We start from the raw sequence: 13,932 nt of genomic DNA on the forward strand, positions 1-13,932 counted from the left end.
AATGACTAATGATGTTGAGCAACTTTTTTTTTTTAAATTATTGTACTTTAAGTTCGGGGATACAGTGCAGAATGTGCGGGTTTATTACATAGTTATTACATGTACCATGGTGGTTTGCTGCACCCATCAGCCCGTCATCTACATTAGATATCTCTTCTAATGCTATTCCTCCCCTAGTCCCCCACTCCCCAACAGGCCCTGGTGTGTGATGTTTCCCTCCCTGTGTCCATATGTTCTCATTGTTAAAGCCCCACTTAATGAGTGAGAACATGCAGTGTTTGGTTTTCTGTTCCTGTGTTAGTTTGCTGACAATGATGGTTTCCAGCTTCATCCATGTCCCTACAAAGGACATGAACTAATCCTTTTTATGGCTGCATAGTATTCCATGGTGTATATATGCCTCATTTTCTTAATCCAGTCTATCATTGATGGACATTTGGGTTGGTTCCAAGTCTTCGCTGTTGTGAACAGTGCTACAATAAACATACGTGTGCATGTGTCTTTATAATAGAATGATTTATAATCCTTTGGGTATATACCCAGTAATGGGATGGCTGGGTCAAATGGTATTTCTGGTTCTAGATCCTTGAGGAATCGCCACACTGTCTTCCACAATGGTTGAACTAATTTACATTCCCATCAACAGTGTAAAAGCTTTCCTGTTTCTCCACATCCTCTCCAGCATCTGTTGTTTGCTGACTTTTTAATGATCACCATTCTAACTGGTGTGAGATGATATCTCATTGTGGTTTTGATTTGCATTTCTCTAATGACCAGTGATGATGAGCTTTTTTTCATATATTTGTTGGCCACATAAATGTCTTCTTTTGAGAAGCGTCTGTTCATATCCTTAGCCCACTTTTTGATGGGGTTGTCTTTTTCTTGTAAATTTGTTTAAGTTCTTTGTAGATTCTAGATATTAGCCCTTTGTCAGATGGATAGATTGCAAAAGTTTCTCCCATTCTGTAGGTTGCCCGTTCACTCTGATGATAGTTTCTTTTGCTGTACAGAAGCCCTTTAGTTTAATTAGATCTCATTTGTCAATTTTGGCTTCTATTGCTTTTGCTTTTGGTGTTTTAGTCATGAAGACTTTGCCCATGCTTATGTCCTGAATGGTATAGCCTAGGTTGTCTTCTAGGGTTTTTATGGTTTTATGTCTTACATTTAAGTTTTTAATCTATTTGAGTTAATTTTTGTATAAGGTGTAAGGAAGGGGTCTAGTTTCAGTTTTCTGCATATAGCTAGCCAATTTTCCCAACACCATTTATTAAATAGGGAATCCTTTCCTCATTGCTTGTTTTTGTCAGGTTTTTCAAAGATCAGATGGTTGTAGATGTGTGGCATTATTTCTGAGGCCTCTGTTTTGTTCCATTGGTCTATATATCTGTTTTGGTACCAGTACCATGCTGTTTTGGTTACTATAGCCTTGTAGTATAGTTTGAAATCAGGTAGCGTGATGCTTCCAGCTTTGTTCTTTTTACTTAGGATTGTCTTGGCTATACGGGCTCTTTTATGGTTCCATATGAAATTTAAAGTAGTTTTTTCTAATTCTGTGAAGAAAGTTAATAGTAGCTTGATGGGAATAGCATTGGGTCTATAACTTACTTCGGGCGGTAGACTATTTTCACAATATTGATTCTTCCCATCCATGAGCATGGGATGTTTTTCCATTCGTTTGTGTCCTCTCTTATTCCCTTGTCTCTGATAAAACAGACTTTAAACCAACAAATATCAAAAAAGACAAAGAATGCCATTACATAATGGTAAAGAGATCAATGCAACAAGAAGAGCTAACTATCCTAAATATATATGCACCCAATACAGGAGCACCCAGATTCATAAAGCAAGTTCTTAGAGACCTACAAAGAGACTTAGACTCCCACACAATAATAGCTGGAGACTTACTGCCCCATTATCAGTATTAGACAGATCAGTGAGACAGAAAATTAACAAGGATATTCAGGACTTGAACTCAGCTCTGGGCCACGCAGACCTAATAGACATCTGGGGAACTCTCTACCCTAAATCAACAGAATATGCATTCATCTCAGCACCACATTGCATTCATTCTAAAATTGACCACGTAACTGGAAGTAAAACACTCCTCAGCAACTGCAAAACAACAGAAATTATAACAGTCTCTCAGATCACAGTGCAATCAAATTAGAACTCAGGATTAAGAAACTCACTCAAAACCGCACAACTACATGGAAACTGAACAACCCGCTCCTGAATGACTACTGGGTAAATAACGAAATGAAGGCAGAAATAAAGAAGTTCTTTGAAACCAATGAGAACAAAGTCACAATGTACCAGAATCTCTGGGACACAGCTAAAGTAGTGTTTAGATGGAAATTTATAGCACTAAATGCCCACAGGAGAAAGAGGGAAAGATCTAAAATCAACACCCTAACCTCACAGTTAAAAGAACTAGGGAAGCAAGAGGAAGCAAATTCAAAAGCTAGCAGAAGACAGGAAATAACTAAGATCAGAGTAGAACTGAAGGAGATAGAGACATGAAAAACCCTTCAAAAAAGTCAGTGAATCCAGGAGCTGTTTTTTTCAAAAGATTAACAAAATAGACCAGTAGCCAGACTAATAAAGAAGAAAAGAGAGAAGAATCAAAGAGACACAATAAAAAATGATAAAGGGGATATCACCACTGATCCCACAGAAATACAAACTGCCACAGGGAATACTATAAACACCTCTATGCAAATAAACTAGAAAATTTAGAAGAAATGGGTAAATTCCTGGACACATACACCCTCCCAAGACTAAACCAGGAAGAAGTCAAATCACTGAAAAGACTAATAACAAGTTCTGAAATTGAGGGAGTAATTAATAGCCTACCAACCAAAAAGCCCAGGACCAGATGGATTCACAGCTGAATTCTACCAGAGGTACAAAGAGGAGCTGGTACCATTCCTTCTGAAACTTTTCCAAATAATGGAAAAAAAGGGGTTCCTCCCTAATTCATTTTATGAGGCCAGCATCATCCTGATACTAAAACCTGGCAGAGACACAACAAAAAAAGAAAATTTCAGGCCAATTATCCCTGATGAACATCAGTGCAAAAATCTGCAATAAAATACTGGCAAACCAAATCCAGCAGCACATCAAAACACTTATCCCTCAAGATCAAGTCGGCTTCATCCCTGGAATGCAAGGCTGGTTCAAAATATGCAAATCGATAAATGTAATCCATCACATAAATAGAACCAATGACAAAAACCACATGATTGTCTCAATAGATGCAGAAAAGGCCTTCGATAAAATTCAACACCGCTTCATGCTAAAATCTCTCAATAAACTAGGTATTGATGGAATGTATCTCATAATAATAAGAGCTATTTATGACAGACCCACAGCCAGTATCATACTGCATGGGCAAAAGCTGGAAACATTCCCTTTGAAAACTGGCACAACACAAGTGTGCCTCCTCTCACCACTCCTATTCAACATAGTATTGGAAGTTCTGTCCAGTGCAATAAGGCAAGAGAAAGAAATAAAATTGTATTCAAATAGGAAGAGAGGAAGTCAAATTGTCTCTGTTTGCAGATGACATGATTGTATATTTAGAAAATCCCATCGTCTCAGCCTAAAATCTCCTTAAGCTGATAAGCAACTTCAGTGAAGTCTCAGGATACAAAATCAGTGTGCAAAAATCACAAGCATTCCTATACACCAATAGTAGACAAACAGCCAAATCATGAGTGAACTCCCATTCACAATTGCTACAAAGAGAATAAAATACTTCGGAATCCAACTTATGAGGGATGTGAAGGACATCTTCAAGGAGAACTACAAACTGTTGAGCAACTTTTTATGTGCTGATTATCCATTTGTATATCTTCTTTTGTGAAATATCTATTTATACATTTTTGCCCAATTTTTATTTTGGTAATTTGTTGTTTTATTGAGTTATAAGAGTGTTTATGGAGACAAATTCCTTATTAGATATATGATTTGCAAATATCTTCTCCTATTGTATGACTCGAGTTTTCATTTTCTTAATGAAGGGCAGAAGTTTTTCATTTTGTTAAATTCAGTTATCAACTTTTTTTCTTGTATAGATTCTGTTTCTGGTATCAAATTTAAGAAAACTTTGCCTCCTCCAAGGTCATAGAAATTTTTTCCTTTGTTTTCTTCTTGAACAAGAGTCAGCAAATTATAGCCTGTGAACCCCATCTGGCCCACAGCCTACTTTTGTAAATAAAGTTTTATTTAAACATAGCTATACTTCTGTATTTACATATTGTCTATGCCTGCTTTCTCTCTATCTGAACTGTTGAGTAGTTGCTATACTGTATTGCCCAGAAAACTTGAAATACTTAATGGCCCCTTTCAAAAAATGTTTGCTAACCCCTGTTCTAGAAGTGTTAACAGTTTTAGCTCTTATAGTTCTAGGATCCAGTTTTAATTAAGTTTTGCATATGGTGTGAGGCAAAGAGACAAGTTCATTATTTTTATTTTTATTTTGGTATATGGATATGCAGTTGTCCTAGTACCATTTGTTAAAAACTCTCCTATATGTTAGAAGTTACTTTCTTCTGGCTGCTTTCAAGATTTTTTTCTTGCCGGGCGCAGTGGCTCACACCTGTAATCCCAGCACTTTGGGAGGCTGAGGTGGGCGGATCACGAGGTCAGGAGATCGAGACCATCCTGGCTAACACGGTGAAACCCCATCTCTACTAAAAATACAAAAAATTAGCTGGGCGAGGTGGCGGGTGCCTGTAGTCCCAGCTCCTCGGGAGGCTGAGGCAGGAGAATGGCGTGAACCCTGGGAGGCAGAGCCTGCAGTGAGCCGAGATCTCGCCACTGCACTCCAGCCTGGGCGACAGCGAGACTCTGTCTCAAAAAAAAAAAAAGATTTTTTTCTTGTGTTTTGTTTTCAGCTGTTTGATTATGAAGTATCTGGGTGAGGATCTCTTTGTGCTTATCATACTTTGGATTTGTTGAATTTCTTAGATCTGGAGGTTAATGTTTTTTCACGAAATTTGGAACGTTTTCAGCAGTTATTTCTTGTAATATTTTTACTGTTCCCTTTCTGGAGCTCCCATTATATACATGCTGGTATGCTTGATGTTTACAAGTCTCCAATGCTCTGTTCTTTTTCTCTGTTCTGATTGGTTAATTTCTTTATCTGTAATTTCACAGACTGTTTCCTATGTAATATCAAATCTACTCTTCAGACCATCTGGTGAACTCATTTGAATTTTTTATTTCGGTTACTATTCAACTCTAAAATTTCCACTTGGTTCTTTTTAATAGTTTGCATTTATTTCTTTGTTGATATTCCCTATTTAGTTATATCATCATAACTTTGAGCATGGCTTCCTGTAATTCTTCAAATATATTTATAATAACTCTTTTGAAGTTTTTGTCTGCTAAATCCAATATCTGCTCTTACTCAGATACAACTTCTTCTGGCTGCTTATTTTTCCCCCCGAATATGGGTCATAGTTTGCTGTTTCTTTGCATGACTTATAATTTCTTTTGGAACTGGACATTTTGTGTAGTATGTTATAGTAACTTTGGATTCGGTTTTTATTCATTTTTTTCCCTTGCAGGTTGTATTTATTTATTTATTAGGAACTTTCATGGACTTCAACTGCAGAATCTGTCTCTCCTACTATGTGTGGTCACTTATGTGTCTCCCCAGCTTTTAAAACTTTTTAATTTTTAATTTTAAGCTTGGCTTTGTAGGGTTCCCACCTGCAATTCCTTAATTTAGTGCTTAGCTAATTATTGGTTGAAGGCTGTACCTAAATACCTTGAGCCAGAAAGACTTTCACCCTCTGCTGGGAGATTGTATGGAGGCTGTGAAGGGAGGATCACTTGTGCTCAGAGTTTGAAGCTAGCCTGGGTAGCATAGTGAGACCCCATTTCTAATTAAAAGAATCAACTAAGTATAGTCTGTTTTCATGTTTGTCTCATTTACTTTTTATTATGTTGTCTTAGACCTAAGACCCTGTGCATATACCCAGATTTTCTGTTAGCCAGGCGTGTGTGGAGAGCTAGGTCTCTCAGGTTTCCAGCTTCCCCCATGCATACGCTGCCAGTCTCTCAGTTAGCCTGCGTTTTGTGTGGAGCTTAGGACCTTATGGGAGTCCGCTGTACATGCGTGCAGCCTCCTAGTCAGCCAGTGTTGTGTGGAGGGCGTAGGTCTCTCTTCAGGATATGTGGAAAATTTATCAAGTCTCTGTATGGCTTTGCCATTTCTAGGATCTGTCTATTAAATTTCTAGCTAGTCCTCAGGTTTCTGGCTCACCCCAACAACAGCAATCTCGGACTAAGAAATCTGCAGGCTTTTCTGTTTCCTACTGAGTGTGGGTTTTCTACTCTCTGCTCCAAGTCAAAGTCATCCCCTTTTTGCAATGAAGGTGCTGGTTCCTTGATGGAACTTATACCTCAGTGGAGCTAGGGTAGGGGATGGAGGCAGCTCCTGGTAAGATGCCAGGTTTCCATTGTTGTTACCAAGAAGTTCTGTAGTTTTTCATGAACATGCTCTTCTCATTGTTTTTGTTTGTTTGCTTGTTTGTTTTTGCGTTTAGTTGATTTCCATAGCACAAAGATGGTTGTTTTTGATGCTTTTATCTAGTTTTATAATTGCTTTGTGGAGGTGAGATTTTGTATTCCTTCACTGGAAGTTCAACTTCAGAACTTGGATTTTAAATCCTAGTAGTATTACATTTCCAAGCTAAATGCTCTTTTCTCTAATTCATGAGTATTTGTCTGTGGAGATAGAGAATAAGTAATTTTTTAAAAGAGAGATGACAGAGGGGTGGATAAATGAGCCTCGATTCAAGTCCTAGGTTTCTACAGAGGACAGAGTTTTATACCTCCTTATAGATAGATTTGCAAGCTCAAACTGAGGTTAATTGAAGGGATTAATGGCTCTTGTGGAGAGTAGATGTGTTGTTTATTCAGAGTGAGCCAACTCTTGTGACGAAGTACCTTTCCTATAGTGTTCTTCGCTTCATAACAATTTTATGAAGTAAGTATTGTAATTATGATCATTTTACAGATACGGAAATATATTTACAATTCGGGAACTTACGTATGCTCTGAACATTCGTATGTGGTGGGAATGGCACTTGAACCCATTTCTTCTGGTTTCTCCTTGTTGTTTATACTCTGTATAACTGCTTCCCAATCATATCATAATTACTCACAGACACTTTGATTATCTTAATGTATTTTTTTATGTGGGTAGTAGTTGAGGTTAGAAAATTAATTCTTTTCTTTCAATTGACAATCAGTCTTAACTAATCGAAGAGCCCCTATTCAGTCAGGCAGTTATTTAGCAAACTGGTAACAGTTAGAGAAAGAGATCCTGTGGCAGCTTCCTCTGCCAGCTTCCTTTTTTTCTCTTACTCCATAGATGCAGATTCTGCCCAAGAAGCCCCTGCATTGCAGAGGGACTGGAGATCTGTATGATCTGTTTATTTCGCAATTGACAGGGTAAGGGGGCCTTATGGGGGAGGTGCTTGGGTGCCCTAAATTTAGCTTTATGCAACTGGGCTAACATTTATTTGGGCATTATTTAAACTTAGTATTTTTAAAAACTTTTGTGAATTTTGTTTGTCCTACGTCAGTTAAGTGCCAGATTATCATATTAAAAAGCATTTATTATAATGGTGATTTTTTTAAAAAGGTCCTGTTGAGAACAAATCAGACAAACATGATTCATGCTTCTAAAATACCAAATCTGGGATCATTTAGAATATAGATAATATTGAATATATATAAGTAAAATTTCACAATAACATTTTTAAAAAAGGTTTTGAATGAACATCTGTTTCTATAGCTCATCATAGTTATTCTTTATTAATCTACTTTGTTTCTTTTCCATAAATCTGTCAATCTGTAGAGTGAAAAAGGGACTTGTGGATATGCCATAAACATTGTGGGTGGGTGTGGTGTCTTTTTCTGCTGCTAGAAATTAATACTTACTTCCTTTAATTCTTTGTCTATTCTAGATGCCAATGAAATTTGAGTTGTATTTCAGACTGTCTTGTATCTGATCATTAGGATAAGTGTAAAAGTGCAGTTGATAAATCTTACGGGAGCCAAGATTAAGTTTTGTAGGTCTCACTTGGCAGGTTTATAGAGCAAGTGCCAGAAATGATGATTTTTATAATAGGATAGGATTAAAATAGGTGAGGAAGAGTTTAATGCTGTTTTATAATCACAGAAGGATTTGGCAGATGACTGTAGCCTTGATGAGTACTTGAAAAGAATTGAGTTGGTGCTCTTCTGATGGGCTCGTTTTAATTTTTTGAGATGTTATTATACCTGGTAGTAAAATAGCTTTGTTTACCTAAAGAAGTAGTATATATTTCTGTAGTTTAAATGGATATTTTTAGTATTCTGTATGACTCATATTTTTAATCGTACCCTCGTACCCTTTAAACATTTAATTTATGGATTTTAAGAATTCATCAATAATATTACGTATGTTATCCTTACCACTATTAATACATATTCCACTTTCTAATGCCAACACATTTGGAAAACTACTTTCATTTAAGCATCTTAAATGACATTTTTTTTTTTTTCTGTTTTCTTTAAGCCATAAGGATGAGTTTACCATTATTCCTGTACTGGTTGGAGCTCTGAGTGAGTCAAAAGAACAGGAATTCGGAAAACTCTTCAGTAAATATCTAGCGGATCCTAGTAATCTCTTTGTGGTTTCTTCTGATTTCTGCCATTGGGGTAAGTTCTAGATTTTAACATATCATGGTAGATGTTATATACTTCTGGTTAAAGGTATCTTTTCATTCTAAGCTCTGATTTTCAATTTTTTATCACTTTCCTTGGAAAGTTTTACTTTTGGCAGCAATGTTTAAAAGTGAATAAAAAATCTTTTGATCCTTTAAAAAGGATCAGATTACAATAGTGGATTATGGGTACATTTCCAAAGGCGACTGGTATAATTGGATTCACACTGTGAAGGCATCCTTGTTTAGACACTTATTTAGTGGGAGTTAAGATCTTTTAACCTCATTTCCAAGTAGGCGTGTATGGTAGATTCTCTGAAGTTAGTTTTGGTGGGTAAATCCAATGTTCTTTAGAATATAGAAGAGCACTGTGTGCTGTGCCAGTCCTTTTCCACATTTGCTTTTTTGTAATTAGTCTTTTTTTTTTCCTTTGGTGCTTAGTTTTTACCCACAATTGCCATCAGTTTAAAGCTACCCTCCAAAGATTATAAAATATTGGCTATTAAGCACTGTGGTCATCATTGGTAATGCTTTATAAGGGTAAGGACTCTTGAGTGATTTTTTGATTATTGTGAGTAAGAGTAAGGACGCTTCACAGTGAGTACATTGTAAGAAGTGAGCTGTTTGTGGATGCCTCTTTTAGTAAACGTTGCTTCTACAGTCTTTGGATGCAGTTTGCTTTCCTTTATCCATTACTGTCCCAGAATATTTCTAAGTTTTCTTCGTTTTAGGACATCTCTTTGACCTATTAATTTATTGGTTTAAGATGCCAATATCTGTTCATTTATCAGCTATTTCTTTGATTATAAGGAAACCTAAAATGTAAGACCATAATTTTTAAGATACAATGCTAGAATAGCCAGGAGAACATCCTTAGTGAAATATAGGGAGCCATGGCATTTTATATGTCTTACCCATTGATTGCCAGAATTGATTCAACATTTATCTGGCCTGCTTGGGCTGGTGTCTTCTCTTGCTTCTATCTCTGAATGGCCTTTTTAAAGTTGAGATCTCAGTTCAGGAGAACTATCTTTCATAATGGTACAGATTAGTTTTTTGCATAAGGTACTTAGCCTGAACTAGGAGTGATTTTACTCTCAGGGGCATTTTAAAAATTTCTGAAGACAGTTTTGTTCACCACAACTGGGATATGGTTTGGAGGGTGGCAATACTAATGGTATCTAATGAGTAGAGTCCAGGGTAGCTGCTAAATAAACATCCTACAATGGCACAGGATGGCTCCCACATCAGAGAATTACCAGGCCCCAAATGTCAGCAGTGCTGAGGTTGGGAAACCCAGATTTTTAGGATATGCAGGTAGTTGCACTTCCTTTCCAACCCCCGAGAGAAGCTCTCAGGGTTCTTCTTCATTTTTTAAATCTGTTTTTAATATTTAGGGTTCTTTCATTACTGATTTTATTGTTTAGCTGGTTTGCTACATTTGGCAGAAGTTACATTTTATGGATATAAGTATACTACATAGATCTGAAGGCTAGGTAGATGCTTAAAAGGAGTTCCTTTCTGTGGAATTTTGAAATTTAATAAGTGACCTTGAAAACTTTAAGTATCATTACTGCAAAACAGCATATTTTCCTTAATATTGTGAATTTGTGTTGGTAACAAAGCATGTCTGTATGTTTTGAAAATTAAAATTCTTGAAGCAAGTGTCCCACACCTCCTTCATTTTTAAGGCTCTTATTAATCACTTGATTTACATAATTAGTTCCCTTGATATTATTTTTTAGAAACTGGGCTTTCTCTCCAGGCTGGCAACCTGTGCAACTGTAACATAAATTCACGTAAAACGTCAGTAAACATCTCAGTATTGTTCTTTTCTGTGGAATCATCCTTTTTACCTCATTAATAAAGAATTCTAAAGTAGCCAAAGCCTAGTCCACTGCTATAGGTAACTACAATGGCTGAGAGAGAAAAATAAATTTCTTTTACCTTCTACCTAGATTCTTAGAAAATTATTGAGGTTGTTTTGTCTCCTGATTTCTTGGAAAGTTTGTTATCTAAATTGTAAGATAGGATTTCCAGGTGATAGTTACAAAAAAGAGCTCAAAAGTTTTAAAGACTCATAAATAATAGTTATAAGAATTATCCAGAGACTAAAACATTTTTTATATTTATGTTTGATGTTTAAGTAGTAGAACTTTTCAAGTGTTCATTTTTTAGTATCATCATCATTAATAATACTCATTAAATGTTTTCTTTGTACTTATGGAAAGCACCGTGCTACTACTTACTGAGAAATATGTTGGGGTTCTGGGGATAAGTGAAAGGTGTAACATAGATAATATTCCAAAATTGATAGTCTTTTCACTACCACAGTAATTCTTGTAAAGTGAGATACATTTTCTCTTTTGCATGCTTACTGAAGTATTATGAATTATTGACCAGTTATGGGTTAAGCTATCTAAAGAATTAAGTTTCATGTTTCTCACATTCATACTGTAGTGGCGATGGGTATCTTTCCTAAATTAGTAAGTGTGCCATATTATCATCTCAAAAATTCAGCTTTTTCTCATGAAGATAATACTTAATGGTTTTTCTTTCTTTTTAAAGAGGTACTATACAGCTTGATTTTTATTATATAGAAGCAATCATAACACTGACTTCTAAATTTCACAGGAGGGATTCAGTTCCTCATGCATGCAGAGGTCTTAAACGGTTCATTGAGTTTCCTCTTAACACACTATAAATACCTGAATTTTTTGGGGGAAAAAATTATTACAGTACACTTGAAAAATTACTCAGCTACACACAGTGGAAGTTTCTTTGTTTTGATTATTAGATTACTGGCAGTGACTACACTGTTCATTTCTAGTCATTGGTTCTCTTTTATTGTGCCTATGTTTTGCAGAAAGTGAAGTGAAAACCTTGGTGATAGAGACATTTCAGATTCTTATCTGTAAATTGGAAAGATTTTTCTTGTTGACCTTATTTGTTAGCCAGTGTTCTTTATAAAAATGATTTATTTTCTTAAATTTATTTTACTTTAAAGATGTTCATCTTTCAGATGCCTTGTAGCTTTTAGACTTGAAAAGAGACATTAGAGAAATAAAGGTAGACATACTGAAGTACTCTCAAGTTTTCTTTCTAGTTGAGGTAAGCCAAGGGAGAGACAGGAACCTAGATTCCATTATCCCCCTTCTTTCAGTCCCCTCATTTGAGTTCCCCAAAAAGAAACCCTGCATTTCAGTTCCTGCCTTTTATCGCATCACCAGTCTTGTCCATATAGAAATGCCAGATTATATTTCTCAGGCAACACAAAATAGTTGCACCTCATTTCATCCTTTCTGTTACTAGCAGGAAGTAGATTAAGTGAAAAGACATTTGCCACTAGTCTGTGTGCTTTAACATGGTTAAATAAATTGTTCCAGTACTTTTTGTGCTTATCAAGTTCTATATCCTATAGGATGGCTCCGTATGAGAGAATTTTGTCTGGACCTATTTTAATTTTTTCAGTTAGTAGAATTTTCATTCTGTTTTCTCAAGTTTCAGTTTTGGCCTTCTTCATATATGTGATTGATATTTGTGTTTTCCTGACCTTCCTGAAATTTATATTTCTAAATTTAGATTGCTGGCAGTTTTCATTAACATAATTTTCACTTCTAAGAAGTTTCTAAATGAAATTGGATTTAGTGAAAATTGGTTTTTCAAAAGTGGAGTCATGAACTGGGTGTGGTAGTTTGTGCCTATAGTCCTAGCTATGTGGGAGGCTGAGGCAGGAGGATTACTTGAATCTAGCCTGGAGAACAAGTGAGACCTCATCTCTAACAAAAAATAAAAAGTAAAAGTGGACTCATGCTTTATTTGATTTGCCTTTTATGGTGGTTTTACAAATCAGTTTAGATAAGTTTGCTTGAATATTTATGACATTATTTTTTTTAAATATGAGAAGTTTACTGTAGTCTTTTCAGAAATTTTGAAAATTTATGCATAAATTTATATTTGTTTTGGTTTACATAACTAGCTTTTTATAAATACGTACCACTTATTAAAAGTGGCATTCCCCTAAATATTTATGAAATTGATAACATTCAGATTTCTTCTTTACTGTATATTAATGTGATTATTCATGCATACTCTTCCTTTCTGTTAGTCTCTTGGGTATAAGGCTGTTGCTATTTTCTAAATACTTAAATTGGTTTGAGTGTAAGTTAGCTAATTCTTAAAATATGCCTTAACCAAGCCATCGTATTTGTCTTCTCAAATATTTGTACATGCAGATTTTACATATTTCATTTTTGACTTTTTGCAGATTTGAGATAAGGCTAATACTTATACATTATAACTAGGACTTCAGAATGAAAACATGATAGTGTTTAGCTTTTAAAAGAGATTACCTTATTTGATGCTACTTACATAATATTTCCTTTATGTAATACATTTTTTCTTTGGTAGTGATTTCAATTATAATGTCCCCAGGTTGGGTCCTTAGTATAGAATGGCCTAATAATTTATCTCACAAGGTTGTTATGAGGTTTAACTCAAATATTTGAAAGTGTTTTAACATATAAACAATGTGATTAAGTAAATGTGTGACAGTATAATTTTTATTTTATGTGTCTGAAAATCTATCTTATTGACTGATCTTTTGGGGGCTTTATAGATCAACTTTCCAAGGTCATTATTTATTTTTGCAGTTCAGTGCATAGCTTAATGTTGAGGTATTTAATATTCTTTTACCTTTTGTTTTAAGGTACTTAAAAAGTAGCATTGGTTCTTGTACCATTCATTGTTATGTTTGTCCTCATTAGTTGATTGTTGTGTGTTAAACAGACATCCCTGGAGCTTATTCTCCACACTCTGTGAATCCACTCATTAATCACCAGTCACCTTTGGAGATGGGAAAATTACTTACCTGTATTTCTTTTTCTCAGAAAGCGTGCTCTGGAATGGATTCACAAATGAGCTACCCTCCTTCCCTCAAAGAGTAAGGTTTCTGCTTTACAGGATTTTTTTCTTGGGTTATTTTTCCTCTCATCTTTTGAATTTGAAAAGAACTGAGGGAAGGCACCTGAAGAAACTACTGACATACTCACTAGGGGAGTTCCAAAGCTTGTGCTGCCCCTAGGGGCAGTGTCAATGGCTCTTAAAGCTAGAAAGCTCATACTTGGAGTTGAAACAGGGGCTCAAAGAATCCATTTTCCCAGTGTACCTTCTGAAAGGATAAGTTTCAGGTAAGTAATTTTCTCTT

At 35.6% G+C, this 13,932-nt stretch overlaps 1 protein-coding gene across 4 annotated transcripts in view; it reads left to right on the forward strand.

The window, feature by feature from the left end:
* The window catches only part of MEMO1 (mediator of cell motility 1), a 159,171-nt gene that overhangs the window by 123,311 nt on the left and 21,928 nt on the right, over positions 1 to 13,932 (forward strand). The window contains exons 10-11 of one of the 4 annotated variants that reach the window (XR_004026925.1): positions 8,579 to 8,721; positions 13,616 to 13,915. The exons of 2 other annotated variants lie outside the window; for them this stretch is intronic. Coding sequence is in view for 1 of the 2 variants with exons in the window: in XM_030799355.1 (XP_030655215.1) it covers positions 8,579 to 8,721 (143 nt within the window). In the remaining variant the exon portion in view is untranslated. The remainder of the gene's footprint in view (positions 1 to 8,578; positions 8,722 to 13,615; positions 13,916 to 13,932) is intronic. One more of the 4 variants, XM_030799355.1, reaches the window with a different exon arrangement.

This window comes from Nomascus leucogenys, chromosome 19 (assembly GCF_006542625.1).
Source record: "Nomascus leucogenys isolate Asia chromosome 19, Asia_NLE_v1, whole genome shotgun sequence".
Classification (NCBI taxonomy): Eukaryota; Metazoa; Chordata; class Mammalia; order Primates; family Hylobatidae; genus Nomascus; species Nomascus leucogenys.